Source organism: the organism of the source record quoted next, unplaced genomic scaffold (genome assembly GCF_019419815.1).
Source record: "Pyrus x bretschneideri cultivar Hongxiangsu unplaced genomic scaffold, Pyrus_bretschneideri_v1 Contig11, whole genome shotgun sequence".
Classification (NCBI taxonomy): Eukaryota; Viridiplantae; Streptophyta; class Magnoliopsida; order Rosales; family Rosaceae; genus Pyrus; species Pyrus x bretschneideri.
In genome coordinates, this window is record NW_025999402.1 from 9,146,453 (window position 1) to 9,170,433 (window position 23,981).

Below are 23,981 nucleotides of genomic sequence, written 5' to 3' on the forward strand. Positions count from 1 at the left end.
GGTGTTATAGTTTGACTCAAAAAACACCACAACGAGTATCATCCAACCCAACCCACCTTCCTTTTCTAAAGTTTTCTTTGTTCTTCACGAGAAGGCTACTTTTCGCAACAAATTTGTAGTTCAATTACTTAAAAACATTCACTTTTACAACTTAAAATTCTGAGTTTGATTTTCTTTTCTTTGTTTACCCAGAAAATAAAATCAAACCAAAATACAATACAAATACACTGTTTCTAATCATCATTACTTTAAACTCTCCACTCGGTCATAAATTTTGAGGGAGCATCGGACAAAATCATCGATTTTCACAACACAAGTTTCAACCAAAAACATCACAACGGTACCCTCCATATATAAAAAAAAAACTCACTCTTCCGTCCAAGATTTCGACTTTTACTTTTCTTGTTCTCATCAAATCCCACAAATTATTTTGGCTTTATTCCACCTAAAAAACATACAAATCTTCTTTTTCTCTCTAAAAATCCAGTCTTTCTCTCTCTGAAAAACAAGAAGAAAGAAGAAGAAAAAGAATGCCATGTCCGCCAAACAGCATCAGCTACAATGGCAGCCAGTGCGCCTGCGCAGTTGGGTACATTCTAAACCAGACCGCCGCCAGCTGCGTCCTGTTTGCCACCAGTTCCACCATCTCCACCGGCGGCGGCGTCGACAGCTACGCCATAAGATTCGCGGGGACCATCTTCTCCTTTGACTCCATCAAAAAGTTCACGCAATCCCAAGCCGTCTTCTTGGAGGCCACGCTTGTGCTCCTGCTCTCTTGGCTCTGCTTTTGCTTCTTCCTCAGGTTTATCAAGCTCGACAACGATGGTCGGAGCATTTGGTTCCGGCTCCGGTGGTGGATTAGCAGATTGGATGTTTGCTTTGCCACTAGGCATTGGCTGGTAATTATCTTTTTATTTATTTATTAACCATCTTTTATTAGCCAAGCCATTTTTTTATTTATTTATTGGTGTTATTTAAATCTTTGATGCAAATTATGCAGCCGTTAAATGGCGGATGTGTGTTAGGCTAGTTGGTCGGGTAGTGTGTCCGTTTTTTTTCATCACTAACTTCGAATTCCCTCCTCCCGTAGAATAGAGTAGTTTCGAGTAGGAAAATGATAATCACACGCCATTTTTCTCTATTTATTTATGGCCATTGGATTGATTAAGTCGAACAAAAACAATAAAAAGAATTAAACATGGATGTGTAGGGGAAGAAAAAGGGTGTGTGGAATCTATTTAAAAGGAAAATTGTGAGAAATTCAGTTGCCGGTTGATATGTCCTCAAAATGTTGCTGCTCGGAACTTAAAAGGCAGTATTGTTTACGAATCTGAACTTCTTTTATCTTCTTTGTTCTTGGTTTCTTTGAGCCTATATAGTAGAGGTAAGAACATCTCTAGGCGAAGAAACGAGATTAAGGCATCATATGCAAACTTGTTATTTGGAGAACTGATCTGTCGTGGATTGTTTGTGTGGCTACTTGTTGAATGCACTTTCAACATTCAATTTTGTTAGATTATGGCAGCTTTACAAGTAGATTTGTGTTCCATTGCGATCTCAAGTTATGCAAATGGATGTTAACTAGCTTCATTTCCGGCACAGGATGATCAAAAAGTAGTTAAGAAACGGAAAACGGAACTTGGTGGAATGTTCTCAATAGCAAGTTGGATTCTCTTCATTGGTTTGTTTGCTGCGTGAGTATTTTGATATAATTTTTTTTCGAATCATCACTTCTTTCTTGCTGATTTTATTAGCTGTGCTGTGCAGATCTTTTCTGGGTTTCTATAAATTAGCTTATATTTACTTGGATTTTCAGTTTCTTCACAGGTTGCTCTACAAAAACATATCAAAAAGAAGTATCGAGGTGCATAACGTTAGAGCAACAAATGCACCTGATTTGGCCGCCTTCAAGAATGACATGGAATTTAACATAACCACGGTTTCTAGTATGAGTTGTTCAAACTTACGTGGTCTTGGTACTTTAGTTACTGGAAATCCTGGCTTCATCGACTACAGACTGGCTCCTCTGTCAACATTCGGGAACTACTCGTGTCGGAATACAAGTATAGGACCAACTATAAATCTTAGGTGCAGTAATTGTCAACCAATTCAAGACAATTTGTACATTTCATGGCAGTTCGTCGATCTTCCTAACAATCCTGCTGCTGCTGCTGGATTTCAGTTCACTCTCAGTACAAGGAGTCATGCTAACAAAAAGCATGTTAGTTTTGTTAGCGGAACCCTAAAGAATGGAAGTAGTTTGGATGATACACCAGTTACATTCAGAGGGACTACTACAAATGTATTAAAATTCAGTTTATTTCCCCAGATATACCATAATCATCATGATCTAAGGCTCGTCCAACCTCTGTTTCATGAGTTTGTTCCGGGTTCATCTTTCAGTGATGCAAGTCAGCTCCGAGCGTCCCTTGAAAATTCCAACGATGGAATGCTCAACAGTACATTATATATCAACTTTCTCTCTGCCTATATCGTGGAGATAGATAACCAAAACATTCTGGGTCCTGGTGAGTATTCTACATCAATGAAAACGACCCCAAAAAGATGAATGATTTTCTTGCTACAACATCTTAGTTAAAGTTTTGATTATCTAATATTTTTGTCTACCTTGACATGCAGTGAGGTTCCTTGCGGATATTGGTGGCCTTTATTGCATCTGCATTGGCATTTTTTTGTACCTTCTGGTGCAAGTACGTTACTTGATCTTAAATTTTTTTTTTTTCTTCATTGCTATGTTCATGTTCGATTATAAAGGTTATGAAGAAGGAAAGCCTAATGCAAAAATCTGGGTGAGAAAACTATGGTCATGGTTTCCTAATTTTGTTGTTTACTTTTGTAGTGTGAGTTCAGGATAAAAAAACTCCGCAATGAAGATATCGTGTTGCGGAGGATCAGAAATCGGCGAAAAGCTCAAGACCACTGGGACAAAGTAATTTCTTTCAAATTTTTCTATTTTAGTTAAATTCATATAATAACACTCACTGATACATGTGCTTTTAACTAGTTGAGGAAATATGTGATGTATACATGGGGCAGCAAGGCATTGGATGATTATGACGAGAGCATAAACAAGGGATCAGGTTGCGTTAGTTTTGGTACACAGTCATTTCATCGAAATGGATCATCACATAAGCTAAGGCAACAAGAAATGGCGATTGGTTTTAACAGGAAGCTCAGCTTGCCTAAGAAGAAGGTAATGTTCTATGTTTCTGTCTTTGTTTAGATCCACAGGAACCTGATTTCCAGGTTCTGATTCATAATGTTTTGTACTTTCTTTTTAAGAAAGTCACTTTTTTATTTTTAACTTTTTATTGATCTCGCAGACTGTGGTTCAAGAGTGCTCTGATACTGTTGGGAGTGTGAAATCATTTACACCGGGAACTACACTGAACCCAGAAGAAAGTTCATCGCATTCTGTGAGTCACTCTTCTTAAACCCGAAATTTGGGAATTCAAATCAATATTTGAGAATTCCGACTCATCTATACAGAGTTTTGAAATGCTGTATTTCTTACAATTACGTCACTCATCATCAGTGAACGACATTTTAAATTTGTGTATCTCTTTCAACCTTATGTCTTCAGCATCTGCAAATGGAATCGCTTGGCTCTACAGAGGATGGAAAACAGCAATTTGTTCGCGCATCTAAAGAAGATTCCTCCCCGCCTAAAGCCTTAACTCCGACAATCGATGATATCATTCCTCCACCACCGTCACTAGGTAAGAGCTAAACTCATGAAGTATAGCTGTACAGGGCTACCATCTTTTTTTTGTTCCATTCAAGGTCGGAGTTTTTGCTTTTTAAGTTTGTATCTCTGGTGAAATGATTGGATGAAGTACAAACTTTGATGGTTCCGACGGTGTATATTGAGATGAAATGTAAACTTCAGATACAAGCAGCCATTGAGTTTCGATTTAAAACCAGGATTGCTGGCGCTCTTTGCCAACTTCCGTGCTTACCTTAAATTTTGTGTTTCACTGCAGAACTGAAGGATGCTTCTGAAATGGATATGTCTGATGTACAAAAGAGTCTTAGAAGTTTGCACGAGTACAACGTTACGTTGAGGGAACAATTAGTAGCTGCGCAGTCTTTGCTCCATTCTTTAGCTACAAAATCCTCATTTTCTGTAACAGAAAGCCAAACGTAGCTTGCATGCGTGAGTGTAAATTGTACTCTCCGATTACGCTTCATATATTTGGCAAGAGTGACCATGCAAGTACAGAGCGACTGTAAAACCATCATCGTGCAGAAAACGTTAAGCAGCCGAGTTGAGTAAAAAGGTAAACTCCTCATGCCTATATACTTTAATGTGAGTTTGATCATCATTGATTCTCCTTCCACCAAGATTTTAAAAGACGTTAGGCGCTAGTCAGGCGGCGTGCTGAGGCCTAACGCCTAGGCAGACACCTAAGCAGGTCTAGATGCTTTTTCTTAATTTTCAAACGCCTAAAGATTAATCGGGAAGGTGGCCAGCCGTCTAGCGTGGATTATTAGATCAGTACCTCCCACTAACAACTAATACATACAAAATTAAATTTTTTTTATACAACGATATTGGTTTGGTGTGCCATCTGGTCATGCCAGAACCGATTTCTAGCGGCCTCCCTAAACTAAAAAGTGAAGAAGCTTGTGGGACAGCGAAAATAACAAGAAAATAGGTTTTAAGTTTGTTCTGTCAGAAATTTGGAGAACCGTTCGTTACAGCTCACACAATCGAGTCTAGAACAGGTTTCCGGCGGGCGAAATGCCTCTTGAGAACGTCCATGAACTTCAACAAGCTTACGGGGCAGAAATGACACGAAAATAAATCGTGATTGTTTTTGTAGGACTTCACGAAACTGATAAAAAATTGGGAGTTATAGCTTACACTTTTATTAAAACACACAAATTTTTCGAGTTTTCAAGAGATCTTTTGCTCGAGAAGTAGAGAAAATGTTAAGACAACAAATACATGAGGTCGCGAAACAGAATCAAGGGGGAAAGCATAATTTTTGAGTGGCGATTTATTCATGCTTGCACCACCAATACAGACGACTTCCATCATCAACACAACCTATTTTCGACATTGGCAGAAGCTGAAGAATCTGCTGCTTGTATCGGCTGGCTATGAGTATAATCGTTGTCCATCCATACAGAACTGAGCAGCCGCCAGCATTCTACCACCAAAAGGCTTCCCTCCTTTTGCCATGCATCTCCTCACATGCCATAAGAACTCTCAATACATGTCCGTAAACCATTCACTTGACTGAAGACCCAAGATGCTCCGGTGCTTGATGTGTACCGGGTACAAGATGAATGAAACAGCAAACCGATATACTTTTCTAAACACTTCAACCATTACTCCGTGCTATCATGCTTTATCTCGCTGCATTTCGAGAGAGAACCATTCTTCCCTGAACGCATTCCCAAGGCATTAGCAAACATCCTCTTTGCTGCTCCCACTTGCTCCCTTTTGATGTATTCCTCATCTACACCATGTCCACTTCTTCCATTATTGTCACCTTGTTTCTGGGATGTCTTCTTTTCACTTCGGGTCAGAGCTGGGCCACTATTATTACGGTGGTTGTTTTTCACTTCACCACGCGAGTTCATATCTCCGTTTGAAAGGGAGACTCTATGCTGAAAAGATTCTGCGGTCAAATCAGCCTCATCTACAACATTGCCTTGAACACGTAATTCATCAGTCTGCCCTCCAGAAGCTTTGCAATGCTCGTGAGGAGAACCCTGACTGGATGGATTGATTCTCTGGCCTAGTGCATGCGCTATCATCCGGCGGGCAACAACAGGGTCACTACGTGGCTTCTGCCTGACAGATTCGTTTACCTCGCCCAAGTCTCTTGAAAATATTCGCTCTCGAGCAGCCAAATAAGCTGCTTCTCTCTCCTCAAGTGAATGTTGGAGCAAAGGTGGTTTTGTTCTCAACACTAGAAACAACAAAAGGCTCCATTTAGCATGGATAAGAGAATGATAGGAGATAAAAAAAACAGATTTCTACATAGCCTACATCAAACCGAACTGATTGACCAAATCTGTTATGAAACTAGATATCTAACCATCTGTAGCATAGCTTGAGACTGCAAGATTACAACATTAGATTTTAAAATTAATACAGATTAAGAAAACTAGCAAATGGTACAATTGTTTATTGCAACTGGAGCATTTAATTACAGTTCATAATATGAACACCAACAATATGGAGATGATCGCATGAGAACGATACTAATTGTATTACTATCAAGCGTCACTATATTGCACAAGATACAGCAAGAACGGAAAAATAAGGGAAATTCATTACCTGGGGGGCTTTCGGTCCTCTTTAATAACAGGTGTGAAGTTGTTGGAGAATCGGGCTCATCATACTGCCACAAAATATCACCAACAAGGATAGAAGGTCTGCAGCCCAAACACACTGATTAATAGAAGAAAAACAAGGACACTCGACTGAGAATTAGGTCTATCAATCCTAAACCACTTTCATAACCCAAATCACTGTTAGTTTGTTGACTTCAAATTCCAAAAGAAAAACAAGATCGATGTTGCTTAGTTCAGTCCGAAGAAATCTGATACCTATTCTACACGCGTTGAATTCTAGTCAGACAAGTTTCTCTTATGCCATATATCAAAAAGCATGATTACATCGAAATTCCAACTCTTGTACCCTAACCCTTTAACCAGTCTATTACTACTTCCAATGCTACAGTTTTCAAAATTACTTTCACCCTTCCCCACTCATCCCACTCTACTGTCTATAAAAGAGCACTCATTTTCTTTCCTGCCACACTGTTCATAAACTAGACAATCTTCTCATATCCACACCCGTTCATGGAAACGCTTGGGAGTCTGATAAGTACAGATTGGCAGACAAGATACTTGTCTTATTTCAACTTATGTCTTTCCGTCCCACAATGTGAAAGAATGCATGTCAACATGCAAGGTTTCCAACAAAGCCTCGGTAATTATATTTTGTGCATAACATCATACATCATGATTTATAAGCAAATAGGTGCAGCAAGTAAAGAAAAAAATTTATGTCAACAAATTTCCAGGTCATACATTGAGGTCTCTGGGCAGCGCTCCAAAATTAAGTGCCGCTCCTCTCCTTCACCAACAGATTCATGAGAAAACCTAGCAAAAAGCAATATATGATTACCCACAGAAGTCAAGAACACGTGAGCTCAACAATCTTCAACAAAAACATTATTTACCCAGCAACGAAAAGGAAAGATATGACACAAAACATATGACGGAAAGGAGAATACCCAAATATATCCGCAAGACGATGCAACAGAAGACGGTTGTATGAGTTCATTGGTTCCAACTCCAAGACCCCACTGGAACTGCAACCCAAATTTTTTATTGTTCATATTAGTAGTCACAGCACAGACAATGATTACAAAAGAGGTTCACAGGATTTCCCAGTAATCTTAAGGTCTACATCAAAACAACAAGAATCTACTCTGATCAGCAGAAAAAGAAAAAAGACGAAAACATCTGTAACACCCACAACCAGATGCTACAGAACACCAATCGAAACTAATGACTTCTCCAGTTTTACCCTAGCTATACCATGAAGAATTGCATCACTCCCGCTCGATATAATCTTAAGATTTTACTCTAAAAACTAATCTCATTAGAAAAGGCAATGCTGATAACATTTAGCAGTTTGTCTTACATGCCTGGTATCACTCTGAAGGAATTCCACCAAGGACTCTTCCACTGAGAGAATAAGATGCTTGCAAGTAAGATTGTCTTTGACAAGAGAAGCCAATTCCTCAACCTGCATTTCGGTAGCATTCTAGTATGAAATATCGAGATTCAAACACGAACTCCCGCACTGAAAGCATATCATATGTATACAACTGACAAAGATTGGTCTAATCTGATGCTTTGACATTATTTTCTAAAATTCTCTCAGAGGTGGCAATGTGCAGATTTAGCAGAACAAAAGATTTATGCAACAGCTCTCTTAAAATTACATAACCTTATATGGGGTTTGATATAAAGCTTACTGCCTTCGGGGTTTAAACCCTCCCTAGTCCCTAGCCCCTGCTTCCTAGTTTAGAGTAGTAATTTCGCTTCGTAATTAAAAAGCTTAAATCATTAACATTTCAAATAGAGTGATAGGTAAATTGAAATTTGAAGCGCTAAACTCCCAAAATTTATAATTTTTAGTTCATAAAGCAAGAAATTAAACACAAATTTTTTTCTATAAAAAAAGGCACTACCCAGAACATATGATTGGAGCATCATTAAAAATTACACAACTTTTTCCTAAATTCATAGCAAAATCGAAAGAACAACCAACAAACAACATTAAAGCTAACGAAAAACATACCATGGCGAACTGGGTCAAACTCATGTTGTCGAAGAATTGAATCAAATTCCAGGAATTTCTGAGTCTCTCTAGAGAGAGAGAGGGAGAGGGAACGGGTATCTCTCTCCTCGTTGAGATTTGCTTCAACGGTGGTGGGTGTTTGGTCGTGGGTTCGTTCCTCCCTTGTCAATCTATCGTCGCACTTGTGTCTGTCGGAGGACATTAAGCAATAGTCTTACCCATCTCAGGGTCGGCCAACGTGACTAACCAATGATATCCTGCCACGTACCTCTTGTCCTTTTTTGTAATTTCAACTGCCTCAATTGCCCCGCCCCACATTTCTTTTCGTTGCTCTTGAAAGAAAAAAATGAATACGATCTTCACTCATCCCTTGTAGAGTTTAGGTAATGAATTGTTGGTAGCGAAATTCGAACTCGGATGCGTAGGGGAATAACATTCGTTTATACGTTAATTGCGATGTTAGCAACAGTTTAAGTTCACAAAGATTGATACGTCCATGGTTTATTGGATTCAAATAAAATGTTCTAATTCATCCGAACCCGAACAGAACGAAAGGTTATAACTTATACATAATGAAATCGTAGTTCGAATGGTTATAACTTATAAGCACTTCTCTAGCACCCAAAGTCTGTGTGTTCGGTTCCTCCTTCCACAACATCCACAAATCCCCATTCACCAAAAGAACAAGAGAAACCTTTTGCATATCTTCGTATAAACTGTTTATGAGCACATTGCCTTCTCCAATAGTTCCTGCAACTCCCCGCTTTTATATGCATCTGCAAAGAACATTGTTTCATCAAGATTTCATCTTGCAAACTCTAATCTATCATACACATCTGTACTCGGCAAAATAAATCCGTCAATGAAACATCAAGATCACATCAAAACCTAATTCCGTCATTTAACTCTCAGTTCTTATCCTCAAGTTCATTGTACTTAATTCCATTGATTATGTGACTATGAAGACGAAGAGTAGAGGTGAACCACGAGTTTGCAGATAAAAAGCTCACATACATAATAATTAGGTTAACTTACCAACAGTGATGTCACAGCCTCCGAAAAACTCTCCTTCAATGTAGAGTTGAGGAAATGTTGGCCAACTCGAATACTCCTTCAATCCCTGGCGCAAAAGTTCGTTTTCTAGTATGTTTATTGTTTCGAACGGTACATTCAAAGACCTCAATATTTGTACGCAGGTGTTTGAAAAGCCACATTGTGGAAAATCCTTTGTTCCCTTCATAAAAAGAACCACTTTGTGTGAAGTAACAACCTTGTCCAACGTGTTCTTCAGCTCCGGAGTTAATGCTGCACAAAAAGGGCGGAGCGATGGGGGATGAGAGAGTTAGTACCTTGTGAAACATCAAAAATCTGGACACTTTACAAGAACTTCCGACACTATAATCCAATCCTGAAATTTTAAAATAACGGGTACATAAATGATAAATCTTCTCTCCTCGACCAGCTGCTAAGGAAGGCCTCATTCGACACACAATTTAAACAACAGTGAATCGCGCTAATAGGCAACGTAACAATCACTTGAACGAAGTATGCCACTTTGGCCAATAGTTAACGGTTTAACATCTATTATTCGACAATAAATATTTACATTCATCAGACCATGACAGCAACCAAGATCCTTATGATAATTGTGACTAATTTGCATAAAAAGTCTCCTTGTATCGAAGAAACTAGACTCCAATTTGATACATTTAGCATCAATCTTACTGCCAATCAATTATTTTACTAGAACAATTACTTCTACACCTGTTGAATTTAACAGAAAAAAAAAATCAATTCTTGTAATCATCGTCCAACAAGCATCTTAATTTTCGATATACCGATTCAATGACATCAAATTCATCCAAATTAAACACAACCCAAATCCAAAAACGTCGAAATTCACAAGAAAATCTGCCTAGATTTACCCAACATAAACAACCAACAAGCAGACATCGAACTGCAGAATTAGAGCAATAAACAGCAGAATATTAGTGAGGGAAAGATAAGTGGCGTACCGGCGTAGCATCGGAATGAGAGGGTCTTCTTCGAAGAAAGCTTGGGTGCGAAGGACGCGTAATATGAAAGAGAGACGGCGGAAGGAGGGCAGGGACGCCGAGAGGCACCGTGGAAGTGGAGTGAAGTGAGGGAATTGGTGGGGGATGTGCTCGCAGCTCCAGCGAGAGGAAAAGAGGCAGATGGAGTTATGGTTTTTGAGTCCAAGGCCCCAACACACCACATCTTTCGAGACTTTGCTTTCTTTCTTCAACTCTCTCTCTCTCTCTCTCTCTCTTCTCCCTCGTTCTCTCTCTCTCCTCTGTAAATTTCCAAGAACTGGCAGCCACAAAGGTATGAGGGAAAAGGTTCGGTAAGTCGGGCGCTGTGATGAGGTCTATAGTATGGTTGTGGAATTTATTTATTTTTTAGGATGAGAAAATATTCACCTGAAAAAAATAAGAAATACACGAAAGAAATTTTGCTGACGGCGTTTTATTGGAGTGTCGGAAAACGATGTTGTCTATACACCATCCTCTTGTAAACAAAAATTAAAAAATAGAAATGGAAAGTTTTCACTGATACAACGATATTGTGAGTAACCAACGACTTGTCAAGTGAGAATGAATACTACTAAACCATAATATTAATAGAAAAAAAATAAGTACTTTTGTTTTTAATACGACGATATCCTATTCTAACTCAACGAGATATTTGACTCCGGGTAGAAAATATTCGATTAAGCAACACAAGAGTTAATCAAAATTAGGTGTGAAAACTCAATAATATAATTATATGTCATTGCTACCTGAAGCCTCGTCCTTACAAGTGAAAATGAATATTGCTAAACCGTCATTATACAAGACTACAAGTTAGTGTAGAAAAGAAGATAATGTTTGTAAGATTGCAACAAAAAATAAGTTTCTTTTGGATTGGTAAAATATTTTTCATTGACATAATAGTTTCTCTTACATGTGGGAAAATGCTTGAATTCGATTGCCGGATCACATCAATCGTTTGACGCACCTTGTAAAAGACGAACCCTTGTATAGTTGTATTTGGTCTCACTCAACCTCACACTACTCCCACAAGCAAATGAGCTTCCACGAAGAAATAATGAAGGCCTTATTATCTTCACAGTTGTTCATCTAGCTATCTGGAAGTTGATCAGAAAGATAGTTTCGTTCTGGGAAAATCTTCATTCCCAGCGTGAAAGCAACTGGAAAAACAATTGATATAAATGACAAATGAAACACAATAATGGATGAAGACGACTATTGTTGTTGAAGATTGGTTTGTTTCGTTTAAATATCAATCCCCATCAGTGAAAGATCTTGACGAAGCGAATCTGCATTTTTGAAATGTAGACCGATCATGCCAACTTCCTTCGCCTCCTCTACATTTCTTATCCTGTGATGAAACCATGAACCGACAAGACTAATTACAATGTGAAGTTAATTTCCTTCAATGTCTCCAAGTTTTACGCCTTCAGAACTTGCACAGACCAACGTGTTGAATTCAAACGAGACTCTAGATGAACGTAAGTAACCAACCAAAAGAAATGCTGCAAGAACTTCAGTGCAATGAAAATTGTGTCGTAACAAACCTGTCATCGACAAAGATACAGCTTCCCGGATCAACTTTTAGATGGCTCACAACTTCCAAATAGAATTCTGGGTCGGGCTTCCTCTTCCCTGAAACGCAAAAGTGAATAGGAAGAGACTTGAGACGTTCATGTAGATATGCTTGTGCAGCTAGCAGATGGAAGAGAATCTCAACATGTGTAGTGTCAAACCACTTAACATACCGTTTATACATGAACAAAACGTCCAAGATAAATATTTTGATACGTTTAGTTTGTCCTTGATCATCTCATGCATACAAAATCAATTTCCTGAAAACATGATAAATTGCTTGACTTAATAAGAAAACAAGATCGTCGAATTTTCATCTAACCAGATGGGATAGTTTGTGAAAGCATGCATCTCGTAGTTGTTATCTTTTAATACATAAAGCAATTCTTCAACACCTTCAACATAGTAGTATCCTTTTCTCATGCAATTTTTCAGGCCTGCAAAGATCAATGAAGCACTTTCCTGTAAGATTCAGAAGTAGAGCGCATAGATAAAAGCAAATTATATGAGAACGTAATCATGGCAAAGTACAAACTTCAGTTCTGCAATATCTCCAATCAATACAATTGACAATAGAATATTTTGAAAGTCGCTCAGAAGCAATTTCTGATAAAGCTTTCAAACATAACGACGGAGATAAAAGAAATTATCAATTCCTATTATAACTTATGATTTTGGAATCAGTACAACGTATCTACACTTTGCAAGAAAAATGTAATTCGGGATACATACTGGAAAAGACTCTGACATACGAACAAGACAATGTACTCCGTTGAGTCAAATGCAGTCGTGACCAATCAACCAAAAGGAAGGAAAAATTTGCAGTCCTGGCCAGTTTTAGCAGAGACTTAATACAGTGTTCCAATCTCACCGCCAACATTTTACAATAAGATATCATTTTCCCCGCCCTTTTCAAATGCGAATCAAAAGGATTGATTCTAACAGGAGCTATATTATGTTTGCAGATAGGATGCTGTTTCACATTCACCACGTACCTATAGGATGCTGTTTCACATTCACCACGTACCTAAGAGACATGAAAAATACTCATATATTGAGATTTCGATGGCAAACAATTTAAGCTGCATAAAACTTTCACAAAAAAAGCGAATCCCACAGTACATAAACCATTGCTCTTTTCACTATCAGTTCCAAACTTCATCAAGCACGAAAGGGAACCATTTACACAATAGATTATAAGCAACAAAAGAAGCAACATGAAAAGCATTTTCAAGTCAGACGAAGTACATTCTTACTAGTTCTAGCTGCTAAAGAATAAGTTAAAACTAACGAATGATTCAGTATTTGAATTACATAAAAGACGCAGACATGGCTGGAAAATAGTGAGGAACTCCAACTGACCTTCCAAATCTAGAGGTCTTCCATCCTTAAATAATGTTCTTGCAAGCTCCACCTGGGGTAAAATAATTTTGTGACAGCAATTTGACATGCTATAGCAAGGACAAAACACACATACTTCGAAGGTATAATTTTTGTTCAGTTTGAACGTTTATATATTTTTGTCAAACAAGCTCTTTATGGAATGGGACTGCCATGCATGCTAATTACCATAAACAAATATATCATGCAGAAATGTATTTTTCTGAAAATCAATCTATACATTGTACAAGCTCTATTTTTCTAATTCATAACCAAATCCTCATTATTTTTTTTCTATAAAATATATGGCAAATCCCCATTAACTAATTGCCAAGATTAATTCTTTTCTCATCTCAAATACGGGCATGATGGCATTGTTGCTACTTTAGCGAATGCCATTATTATATTGAACAGAATGAAATGGCAAACAAATTAAAAGTAGGGCTAGCCCAGCCATGATTTTTTCTTTTATTCTCTATTTTGTTTCTTTTCTTCTTACTTAGATGGATAAATTGCATCTAACACGAACTTAAAACTTTGGTGAATCAGAGTATACACCCTCTGTGTGTATCTGTTGACTCCAAAAATTACAAAACCTACGTGGCGCGCAGGCCGAGTAACTAATAAGCTAACTACGTCCTTCGGTCGAATGCGGGGCGTGCCAACTCGTCGGCCGAGCCTGGCCGAGGAGTAAAATTTGTTGATGTAGCTTTGAGCGCGTCACTGACTTCTTTAACTTGCGATTGCGACCGAGAAAGGAACACTCTCGGTCTCTGGGTTCTACAGCCTGAAGACAAGGCTGCTAATTCTGCGGAGTTCACGAATCGTCCGAGCCCGATTCGGTCACTGTGATTATATTCGTGAGAGTATAAGCACGTCGAATCGAGACCAAGGTGTATGGGCACAGGTACTCGAACGTGATGTATGTCTTGATGGTAAACGTAGTTCGGCCGTCGGAATGCCGAACCCTGAAACTCACTTGTGAGTATCCAATCATAAAACCACTCGGCGACCAGTACGCCGAGCAATGTAATTCGTAACACCTAACTATGCCGAGAAGGCTAGCAAGGTGACCTCTGCCAACAAAGGTTCGAAAACCTTTCTCGACCGAGACTTGGATAGATAATCGGTCGACCTCGACGCAGTGCTGTTTGTCCAAACTGAAGATGCTTCTCGGTCGGCTGATTCTGCGGCAGCAGTGCTGTTTATCCAAACTGAAGGTGCTCGCCGGGCGCTTCCACAGTGCTGTTTATCCAAACTGAAGGTGTGTCGGCAGGAAAAGAAAAGGAAAAAATCTCAAGGTGTTGAGAGGTTTTGCGCAGGGCAATTGTATGCTGATTTGAAGGTCCTTTTTGTTTGCATGATTTCTTGTATTTATAGTGCCCCATTCCTTGAAACCGACTCCGATTTGGATTGGGAGTCCTTGTCCCATTTCGCTTCTTCTTCGAACAAACCTACTCCTACTGGGATTCTGAATTTTCCTTCTTTTCGGGACTTCATTCCTTGCTGGTCGAGAATCCTAGTTGCACCAGGACTTCCCCGACCTTTCTATTTATCTGGACTACTTATGATAGGATTTGGCCGACCCTGTTAGCTGGCCCGGGCCCTATTATTCGGCCCATAGTATTTATCATCTCCTTGGGCCGAGCACATCCTGCTGCTCGGCCCAGCAATAATATTTTGGGCCAAACAGTATCCCTCGTCAAGGGTATATACACCTTAAATATTTTGTCCTCACTGGAAGATGGTATACCAAATTAGAAACAATGGAGCCTTAAACACATATGCTTGATTTTGAGATATTCAAGTTTTGGAGTGTAGATGTCAATCTTCAATATAATTTTATGTCGCTGAAAATATGCTAGGAAAATATGTTGATGCTCAACTATAATGTATTTAATTTTTCAGGCATCAATTATCTCAAGTGATGACCTTAGGCCTTACAAGAATCTCATGAAGGTGTATGCAACACGAACACCTCTGAAGGATTCAAGTCTACAAGAGACGTCTCATTACGGAATATAACCTTAAAGCCTTTGACCTTGGGGCGCCCCGCTTCAGAGAACCCCCAGATAAGCGTCCGCTCCTTGCCTTCTTTGCCGGTGCTGCTCATGGAAACATCAGGAGCGTTTTGTTTGAGCATTGGAAGGAAAACAATGATAAAGTTCAAGTTTACGAAAAGCTCCTTGAACCTGAACTACCCCAAACTAATGGGACAAACCAAGTTCTGCTTGTGCCCAAGTGGGTCTGAAGTGGCACGTCGTAGAGTTGTGGAGGCAATGTATGCAGGGTGTGTCCCGGTGTTGATTTCTGACTACTATGCAGTACCATTTGATGATGTTCTTGATTGGAGAAAGTTTTTGACACAAATTCTGCCCAAGAGAATATCGGAAATCAAGACAATATTGAAAGTTGTTCCATCCTCAAATTACTTGAAATTGCAGAAGAGGGTGATGCGTGTAAGAAGGCATTTTGAGCTCAACCACGCTATCAGCTAAGCCCTACAACGTATTTCACATGGTGCTTCACTCGGTGCAGCTTAAAAGGCTCAACGTTAGATTACCAGATTGGGTTTGAGCATCTTGTCAAGTTTCTGATAAATTTTTTTTGTTTTTTGCATGAGATTGAACTCACTATATATGATGCATCACTGAGTTCAGAATCTTCAGATATGATATTTTATTAAACTCACTATGATGCACTCAATAGTAGTCAAGCTTGCAAGTGGCCCCTTACCACAGTGACAGAGATGAGTGTTGTCTTTGTACCACGACATGGATTCAAACCCCACTTCTCACCGTCGGCTCCTTAATCTAACATCTAATTTAATAAATTTATCGTTTGACAAAAAAAAAAAAAAAAAAAACTAGTAGTCACTTCTGGCCCCAAGCTGATCAGGTAACGGCATATCGGGTCACATCCCTTCCAAAGGTAAACTCGACAAGGACCTTCTACTTTCTTCTTTGAAAGAAGTCACAGTTGACTCAGAGAGTAGTCTTCAACATTTCCTGCATACGGGGTATCATCAATTTAATTGAAATACCACTATTCCGATAACCAAGACTAATCAATCACTGTCATGGTTAAGAAGATTCAGAATGAATACCCTCCAATATAGCCAAAACTAAAATGAATAGTTTTGTAATATTTTTCCTTTTGCCTTATAAACTTAGAAGGTGTAGTTGTTTGTTAACTAAATATGTGATGTTAACTTGGGTTAAAATAGGAGTCACATAGAGGAAATTTACCATTGACCCACAATTGTCCCACGGTTCCACCACCAACATTTACTCCATAGAATATAAGGGCAGTATATATTTGAGATGCAATGCAACAGCAACATCCTGAAGAGGGCCATGCATGCAATCTTCTTGCGTTGAGTGTGTCCAAGATCACCGACTTCCAGTGAAAACCTCACCACCAGACCTTTTTTCATCGACAGGATCGAATCTTAACCGACTACGTATATTTATATTGTAGCAAACTAATACCCTTATTGGAATAGGAGCGGTGGAGTCGATCATTTTTTCGTCTCACCGACTGAAACTTGAGTAGGGCCGCTGGTACAGTACTATGAAAGGAGGCTTTCGAGTGATACTATGAGAGGAGTAGGACTTGGTGGTGTTGTGGGCGTCGTGGGGTGTAAAAGCCATTGTTGTTGCTCTGTGAAATCGAAGAGTCCTAGAGGGAAAGGTATCTCGATTGGGTACTTCAAGAACTGGGCCATCATTCAACTGCCTCCCCCTCACCATTTCCCTCAATCTTTGACCTGCTTGGTTTTTATTTTTATTTTTTTCTATGAAAAATCCAATAGATTATTACCATTGCATCTCCACGGTACGCACCCATTTTCTGTAAGGGCTAAATCTGATAAATGCTCCTTGGTAATAAGGTATTTAAAAGATAACATTGTTATTAAAAATTTAAGAATTAAAAGTCTTTAAGGAATAAACTCCAAATTAAAATTTATGTAAGTCATTGTAAACACAAAAATCTTGCGACAAATGACAAGATAACATGTGTACAAAGTAATAATTGTATTGATGAATTTATTGGGTTACAATATCTTTACAATTTGATCCTCTGATTCGATCTTCAAAATATGTAGACGTGTAATGTAGGGGTTATTGATCCAAGGATCGCGATAACTTGATCTTGGATGAAGGATTGCCTCACGGATTTGGCTTGTGGCAAAGGAAGAACTAACACATGTGGGGTGCTTGATGATTCTTCAAAGTTTTGGCGAAGAAATTCTTCTGATTAGTATTTGGGAATTTGGATGCTTGAGAGTTTTAGAGTTTCAAAGCTTCAACTTCTGGACGTGGAATGATTTCTGGACCATTTTCTTTGCCTTGGAGCCTCCTATTTATAGACTCTCCAAACTTTGCCTACGAAAAAAATCAGGACTTGATATGTGTCTCAGTTCGTGACTTGTGATTTTACTCCATCAATTAATATTTGATTTAAATAAATATAAAAAATAAATAAATCAATTCATTTAAATTATTAATTTGTTTAATTTTAATTAAAATCAAATAATCCCTTTATGTCATATGTTGACACCTGTCCTCTTCATGACTCGTCTGATTCTGATGAGTCACATGTCATGTGTACAATTTGTGAGACACGTAGTACATGTCACGTAAGCCCTTGCATACCAAAATTTAATGCATTGGTGAATATTTATTTTCACCGAAATTTACATGTCCACAGCCATCATCAAGGGTCTGCACATGTGATGAGCCTTACGTGCAAAGTTAAATTAATCTAAAAGTTTGAAATGATGAAATCGCTTTCTAAGTGTTGGAGTTCTTCGTGATAAATCGAGTTCAAGGTTGAGATGTTTGCAAATTAAAATCTGTTGATGCACAAATCGGCGAGGACTTTGGTACAAGAGAAAGTGTCAAGTTTGTGACCTTTGCTAGATTGCTCTAGTCATTAGTGTGGATAAGTATGTAAATGAATAGAGATAGGGAAACAAACAACACAAGATGTATGTGGTTCATCCAGATTGGCTACGTCCACGGAGTAGAGGAGTTCTCATTAGTTGTGAAGGGTTTACACAAATATATAGGTTCAAGCTCTCTTTTAGTAAGTTCTAGTGAATAGTTTAATACAAATGATATTAGGGATTATTGTGGGAGAATGATCCCCTTTTATAGAAGAGAGTTTCTAGTTTTGTTCTGACATTGATACGTGTCGTGTTGTGATTGGCTTCTGATATCGACGCGTGTTGCGCTATGATTGGCCTCTGATACCGACATGTGTCGCGTTGTGATTGGCCCCTTGGTTGGAGGAAAAGTCTTGTGGGTCCTTGACGGTATACTGTTGACCGATACTTAGTAGTTTCGGGATTGGTCAAGTATGGTACAAACAGTGCTCCCCTAAGTTCCCGAGTGAGGGAAGCTCCTCGGTTGGGGACTTGCAAGATCCAAGCCATTGAGTAATCACGAAACTTCCAAGTACCGAAGTGTGGTGTCGCCTTCACTTGCCTTCTCTGTCCTGTAAGTAGATGTGGCATCTTCTCTTGGAAGTACTTTTCCTTCATCCAAGAATGATATCTTTAGTTGGCGTTGACGCGCAAAGTAATGTATCATTTTCATTTGAAGCTTACTTGTAGTTTCGGGTTTGGTCAAGTGCGATACAAACCATATAGTAGAAGTCTCCCAAGTCTTTAAGCGAGGAGATCTGTCGAAGGAGGTGACAGACAAGGTAGGCAATCAGCGTTCCAAGCAATCAGTCTCAGATTGGTAGGTTGATCTTGGGTTCCGACTGATTGCACTTATTCTCTTTGTCTCTCATTCAGCAACAAGGATAAAGAGAAGAAACAGGGGAGATAGATGATATGAGGTACTCTTGTTTTTGGAGAGGGCGGATGAATCAGCACGCGCTTTGTTGTACTTGACTTTCCACAGGTGTATTCTTGAACTGGGCTGGAGGGTTTTCTGGTTTCCTCCAAAGGAGCGAGCCGACTCCAGAATTTGAGGGTCAAAACAAGTCCGTCAAACCTGGAGTATGTTCGATCCTGATGATATGGGATACTTTTGCTATTTGACAAAGTAGTAGATGTGGTATGGCGAAGTTTTGTTATTCAACAACGGTGCTAGCAAAAGGCTGTTGAGGCTTCTCGATCTCTTCAATTAGAGCAATGATGCCGAGTTTGGATTTGACTTAGACTCTTCCGTCTAGATTGTGCGGTTCCATAAGAAGGGTGTCATGCTATAGTGATCTGTTCTAGTTCGCCGTTGAACCTTCTGCTTCAATCTTTTGTATAGTAGAAATGGTGTGCAACCTTTGCATTTAAATGGTCCTTCAGAGCACCACTTCTCAGTGACTCCTCCATGCTTGGCAGCTTCAGTGTAAAGAGCCAATATCGTACCAATTGTTCTTAGGTATTTGCTGAAGGAATTCGTGACCTTGACAATAGTTGAGGATGAGTACTCGAGAGCAATGCTAGGCAAGCGACCAGGCAAAGGTTCCGGAAACTACTAAGCATCGGTCAACAGTATACCGTCAAGGACCCACAAGACTTTTTCTCCAACCAGGAGGCCAATCACAACGCGACACATGTCGGTATCAGAGGCCAATCATAGCACAACACGTGTCGATATCAGAGGTCAATCACAACACGACACGTGTCAATGTCAGAACAAAATTAGAAACTCTCTTCTATAAAAGGAGATCATTCTCCCACAATAATCCCGAATGTCATTTGTACTAAACTATTCACTAGAACTCACTAAAAGAGAGCTTGAACCTATGTATTTGTGTAAACCCTTCACAACTAATGAGAACTCCTCTACTCCGTGGACGTAGCCAATATGGATGAACCATGTACATCTTGTGTTGTTTGTTTCCCTATCTCTATTCATTTACATACTTACCCACATTAATGACCAAAGAAATCTAGCAAAGGTTACAAACTTGACACTTTCTATTGTACCAAAGTCCTCGCCGATTTTGTGCATCAACAAAATCCACCACTCAAATCTAAAAGGTTAAAAGGTCCCAACATCAATTAGAGAAAAAAGACGCACATATCTTCATTAGTTTATCATATTAAGAATGAATTGAATGAATTAAGTAACACGGAAATTTATTAGTTAATACGATTTGAATATTAGTCGATCACCTTATTTTATGATTTGATTTTGACCAATTTAGTCTTGAAGAACATAAAGGACGTAGCCTTAAGGGTTCTAACTTTCTTTATTCATTTTATTCGTTTCAGTTTTCACCAAACGTGAGTCTTGAGGTTATTTATAATATTTAAGAGCTTGTTTGGAACTTCATTTTATAGACTCGTCAATGAAACCCGATTTTCATACTTATTTCTTATTTGTTTACACTCTTCTTTCTATTTCTAGTCACGCGATTAAACAAATTAATAATTGAAAATGACAAAAACAAGTACATAATTTATGAGGAGAAAATGAGAGCGAAAATCATATCCCTTATGAATATGTCAAAATGCTTATTAAAATTTTGAGCGCTTTCGTCATTCATAACTATTTCTAATGTTTTTTTTTTCTGTTACAAACAATGCAGAATGTAGTTTTTTGTTCTAAAATACTTTTAACCGTTACAAATACAATAAGCTGGAAAACAAAACAAAAGGTTAATTATTCAATATTCCTGCAGTGGACTAAATACATACTAAACCGAACCGAAACCTTGTTTTGTTAAAAAAAAAAAATTATCATCTTAAATACATACACAGATGCGTGTGTGTGTGTGTATGTATTAGTAGCTAAGTCTTAAATTAATTAAGGAGGTGAGTTGGAGCTATCAAATGGCAGAAACTATACGGGAAGAGAGAGAAATGCAAGATTAGAACATTTTGGGATTGCTGGCTATATTTGCAGCTTGCTTGTTTAAAACTTCATTCGGCAATCGGCAAAAATTAATTGTCTAACGTTGCAGATGCATGCAACTTGAAGGCTTTCAAGATAGAAACTTTTTTTGTTTTTTTGTTTTTAATAATAAAATGGATTAATTTTAAATTCGGGCGTAAATTTCATGTCTTAAAATTCGGTTCTAAATAAATTTAAGGGGTTTTTGAACATTAGTCCTTGCAAAAGATTAAAATTTAAAAAAAAAAAAAAAAAACATGGTGCTAGATTACATATTCAATTTAATCCCTTAAAGTGTACTTTTATCAAAATTTATATTCAATTTTTGTTATTTAATGTGTATTTTTATTTAATCTCTCCACATTAAATTTTAATTTTATTAATATGCACATATTTAGTTCTTTAATTATAAATGAACATAAATAAGAAAATATTAAAAGAAATTTGTGATACAAAACATATAAATACATGATTGTATTGTGCCGAAATATATATAATTGACTTTTTTGTACCTACATGATTGTACCGAAATATATTATAATGAACCTAAATGTATGTACCGAAATGTGACATCCCACATCGCCTAGGGGAGTGATCCTTATATGTATATTCTCATCCCTACCTAGCACGAGGCCTTTTGGGAGCTCACTGGCTTCGGGTTCCATGGGAACTCCGAAGTTAAGCGAGTAGCGCGCGAGAGCATTCTCAGGATGGGTGACCCATCGGGAAGTTCTCGTGTGAGTTCCCAAAAACAAAACAGTGAGGGCGTGGTCGAGGCCCAAAGCGGACAATATCGTGCTACGGTGGTAAAGCGGGCCCGGGAAGTGGTCCCCCCCCGGGCCGGGATGTGACAATTTGGTATCAGAGCCTAACTCTGGCCGCGAGTGTGCCGACGAGGACGTCGGGCCTCTAAGGGGGGTGGATTGTGACATCCCACATCGCCCAGGGGAGTGATCCTTATATGTATATTCCCATCCCTACCTAGCACGAGGCCTTTTGGGAGCTCACTGACTTCGGATTCCATGGGAACTCCGAAGTTAAGCGAGTAGCGCGCAAGAGCATTCCCAGGATGGGTGACCCATCAGGAAGTTCTCGTGTGAGTTCCCAAAAACAAAACCATGAGGGCGTGGTCGGGGCCCAAAGCGGACAATATCATGCTATGGTGGTGGAGCGAGCCCGGGAAGTGGTCCCCCCCCGGGCCGGGATGTGACACTAAATATCAATACCTAAATGTACATACCAAAATGTACGTACCAAAATATAGGTACCAAAATATATGTACTGAAATGTATGTACCGAAATGTACGTACCGAAATGTACGTACCGAAATATACGTACTGAAATGTATTATATTGAATTAATGTACCTAAATGTCAATACCGAAATGTATGTACCAAAATGTATTATATTGAATTAATGTACCTAAATGTCAATACCAAAATGTATAAACCAAAATGCACGTACCAAAATGTATGTACTGAAATATTAATGTACCTAAAAGTCAATAATCAAATGAGAGGTATTAGGTTCGAATCTCATGGATGGCGAATTCAATACCAAATTAAGTTGTCCATTGTGTGGCTTAGCCAAACCCCCTCGCTTTAGTGTAAAATATATCGTTGTACTAAAAAAAAAACTCAAATGTGTGTACCAAAATGTATGTACCGAAATGTATGTATATGTTTGTATCGATGAATTAATGTACTTATATGTTTGTATTGATGGATATACCGAAATATCAAATATATTAATGTACCTAAACGAAGAACATGCAAAATTGTTATCGGACTATATATTATAAAAAAAAAAAAAAATAGTTGCCTAAATGTAGACATTAAAATACTATGATAAATGAAATGAAAATTAAATTTAAATGTAATTAATACATTAAAATAGGAATAAAAAGATAAATAAAACATCAAAATATAACTAATAAATGAGATGATTAAATGTACTAGGGACTAAAATTGGATTTTAATCTTACACAAGGTTATAGTCTAAAACTCATCTTTTTTAAGGATTAAAATGAAGTTTTCTATAAATTTAATCGCTTTCATCTGTTTATGGATTTGTAATGTGCAGTACGTTATTGAACATGCCTTGCATAGTTGGATTAAAATGTTGGTTGGAACAATATGTGGATGTAAAAAATAATAATGTGTATACAAGTAATAAACAATAAATTACAAATTTGTAAGTCGTGCGTAGGACGATTTAAAAAACGCCTCTTACTGATTTTTGGTGAGAGAGAAACTTAACTGTGTCCGGCAATAAGTTGAAGTGATGATGGGGATGTCATTTCCATCCCATCCCATTGATCCCATTACGTATTCCCCCCCCCCCCCATCTCCGTCTTCATACCCCTGAACCCTTGATTGGAAAAGAGAATAAAAGTCTCTTGGCAACCAAATGTAGACTGGTAAATTTAGTGGTTTTTAACTTTATTTGGGTGCGGCAGGTTGATGGAGAAAATGACACACCCCGACCGAGATCGGAGCGTGCTGGCCGTCACACAAAGGTGACGTAGCCATGTGCACGTGCGGAAGCTAATAAAGTAGTAATAAAGAAAAAGTTTGAATAATTAAAAACTAGCATACAAAGTACTATAATAAGTGCTAGCAAGTGAGATACAATTTCAGAGCAGGTTTATAGCAGCCCAAATAAAACAATAACAGTAGTACGCCCGAAGGTGACCCTACAAGGTGGAGTGTCTGTCAGAACACCGGAAAGCCCTCAAGGGAAACCACCGCAACGGCTAAGCAACTA

General features: G+C 38.5%; 3 protein-coding genes and 1 long non-coding RNA gene across 9 annotated transcripts; 1 reads left to right on the forward strand and 3 right to left on the reverse strand.

Annotated features, from left to right (window-relative positions):
- Positions 1-160: 160 nt before the first annotated feature.
- LOC103930381 lies at positions 161-4,357 on the forward strand. Its single transcript, XM_009339708.3, has 9 exons — positions 161-899; positions 1,603-1,694; positions 1,828-2,528; positions 2,641-2,711; positions 2,861-2,950; positions 3,026-3,214; positions 3,345-3,437; positions 3,605-3,740; positions 4,005-4,357. The coding sequence occupies exons 1-9, from the start codon at positions 531-533 to the stop codon at positions 4,166-4,168; spliced, it is 1,905 nt and encodes a 634-aa protein (XP_009337983.2). The 5' UTR covers positions 161-530; the 3' UTR covers positions 4,169-4,357.
- Positions 4,358-4,860: 503 nt separating this feature from the next.
- Positions 4,861-8,624, reverse strand: LOC103930380 (protein encore). 4 transcript variants are annotated; one of them, XM_048577263.1, is made up of 6 exons: positions 8,357-8,624; positions 7,694-7,816; positions 7,281-7,358; positions 7,075-7,146; positions 6,317-6,414; positions 4,861-5,945 (listed from the first exon to the last, which is right to left on the reverse strand). In XM_048577263.1, the coding sequence occupies exons 2-6, from the start codon at positions 7,813-7,815 to the stop codon at positions 5,359-5,361; spliced, it is 957 nt and encodes a 318-aa protein (XP_048433220.1). In that variant the 5' UTR covers position 7,816; positions 8,357-8,624; the 3' UTR covers positions 4,861-5,358. The 4 variants fall into 4 exon arrangements, with proteins under 4 accessions (XP_048433220.1, XP_048433219.1, XP_009337982.2 ...); XM_048577262.1 differs by having other exon boundaries at positions 7,698-7,816; positions 8,357-8,623; XM_009339707.3 differs by having other exon boundaries at positions 7,698-7,798; positions 8,357-8,607.
- Positions 8,625-8,778: 154 nt separating this feature from the next.
- On the reverse strand, positions 8,779-10,719 carry LOC103930383 (uncharacterized monothiol glutaredoxin ycf64-like). The gene is made up of 3 exons (XM_009339712.3): positions 10,372-10,719; positions 9,392-9,661; positions 8,779-9,132 (listed from the first exon to the last, which is right to left on the reverse strand). Exons 1-3 carry the CDS (start codon positions 10,592-10,594, stop codon positions 9,077-9,079), a joined length of 549 nt encoding a protein of 182 aa, XP_009337987.2. The 5' UTR covers positions 10,595-10,719; the 3' UTR covers positions 8,779-9,076.
- A 977-nt stretch (positions 10,720-11,696) lies between these two features.
- On the reverse strand, positions 11,697-13,479 carry LOC103930384. Of its 3 annotated transcripts, none has more exons than XR_007255665.1 (3): positions 13,345-13,479; positions 11,955-12,977; positions 11,697-11,758 (listed from the first exon to the last, which is right to left on the reverse strand). It is a non-coding gene; the product is annotated as an uncharacterized LOC103930384 (long non-coding RNA). The 3 variants fall into 3 exon arrangements; XR_007255664.1 differs by lacking the exon at positions 11,697-11,758 and having other exon boundaries at positions 11,955-12,042; positions 12,156-12,977; XR_007255666.1 differs by lacking the exons at positions 11,697-11,758; positions 13,345-13,479 and adding an exon at positions 13,010-13,338 and having other exon boundaries at positions 11,955-12,042; positions 12,156-12,977.
- Between the last annotated feature and the right edge of the window lie 10,502 nt (positions 13,480-23,981).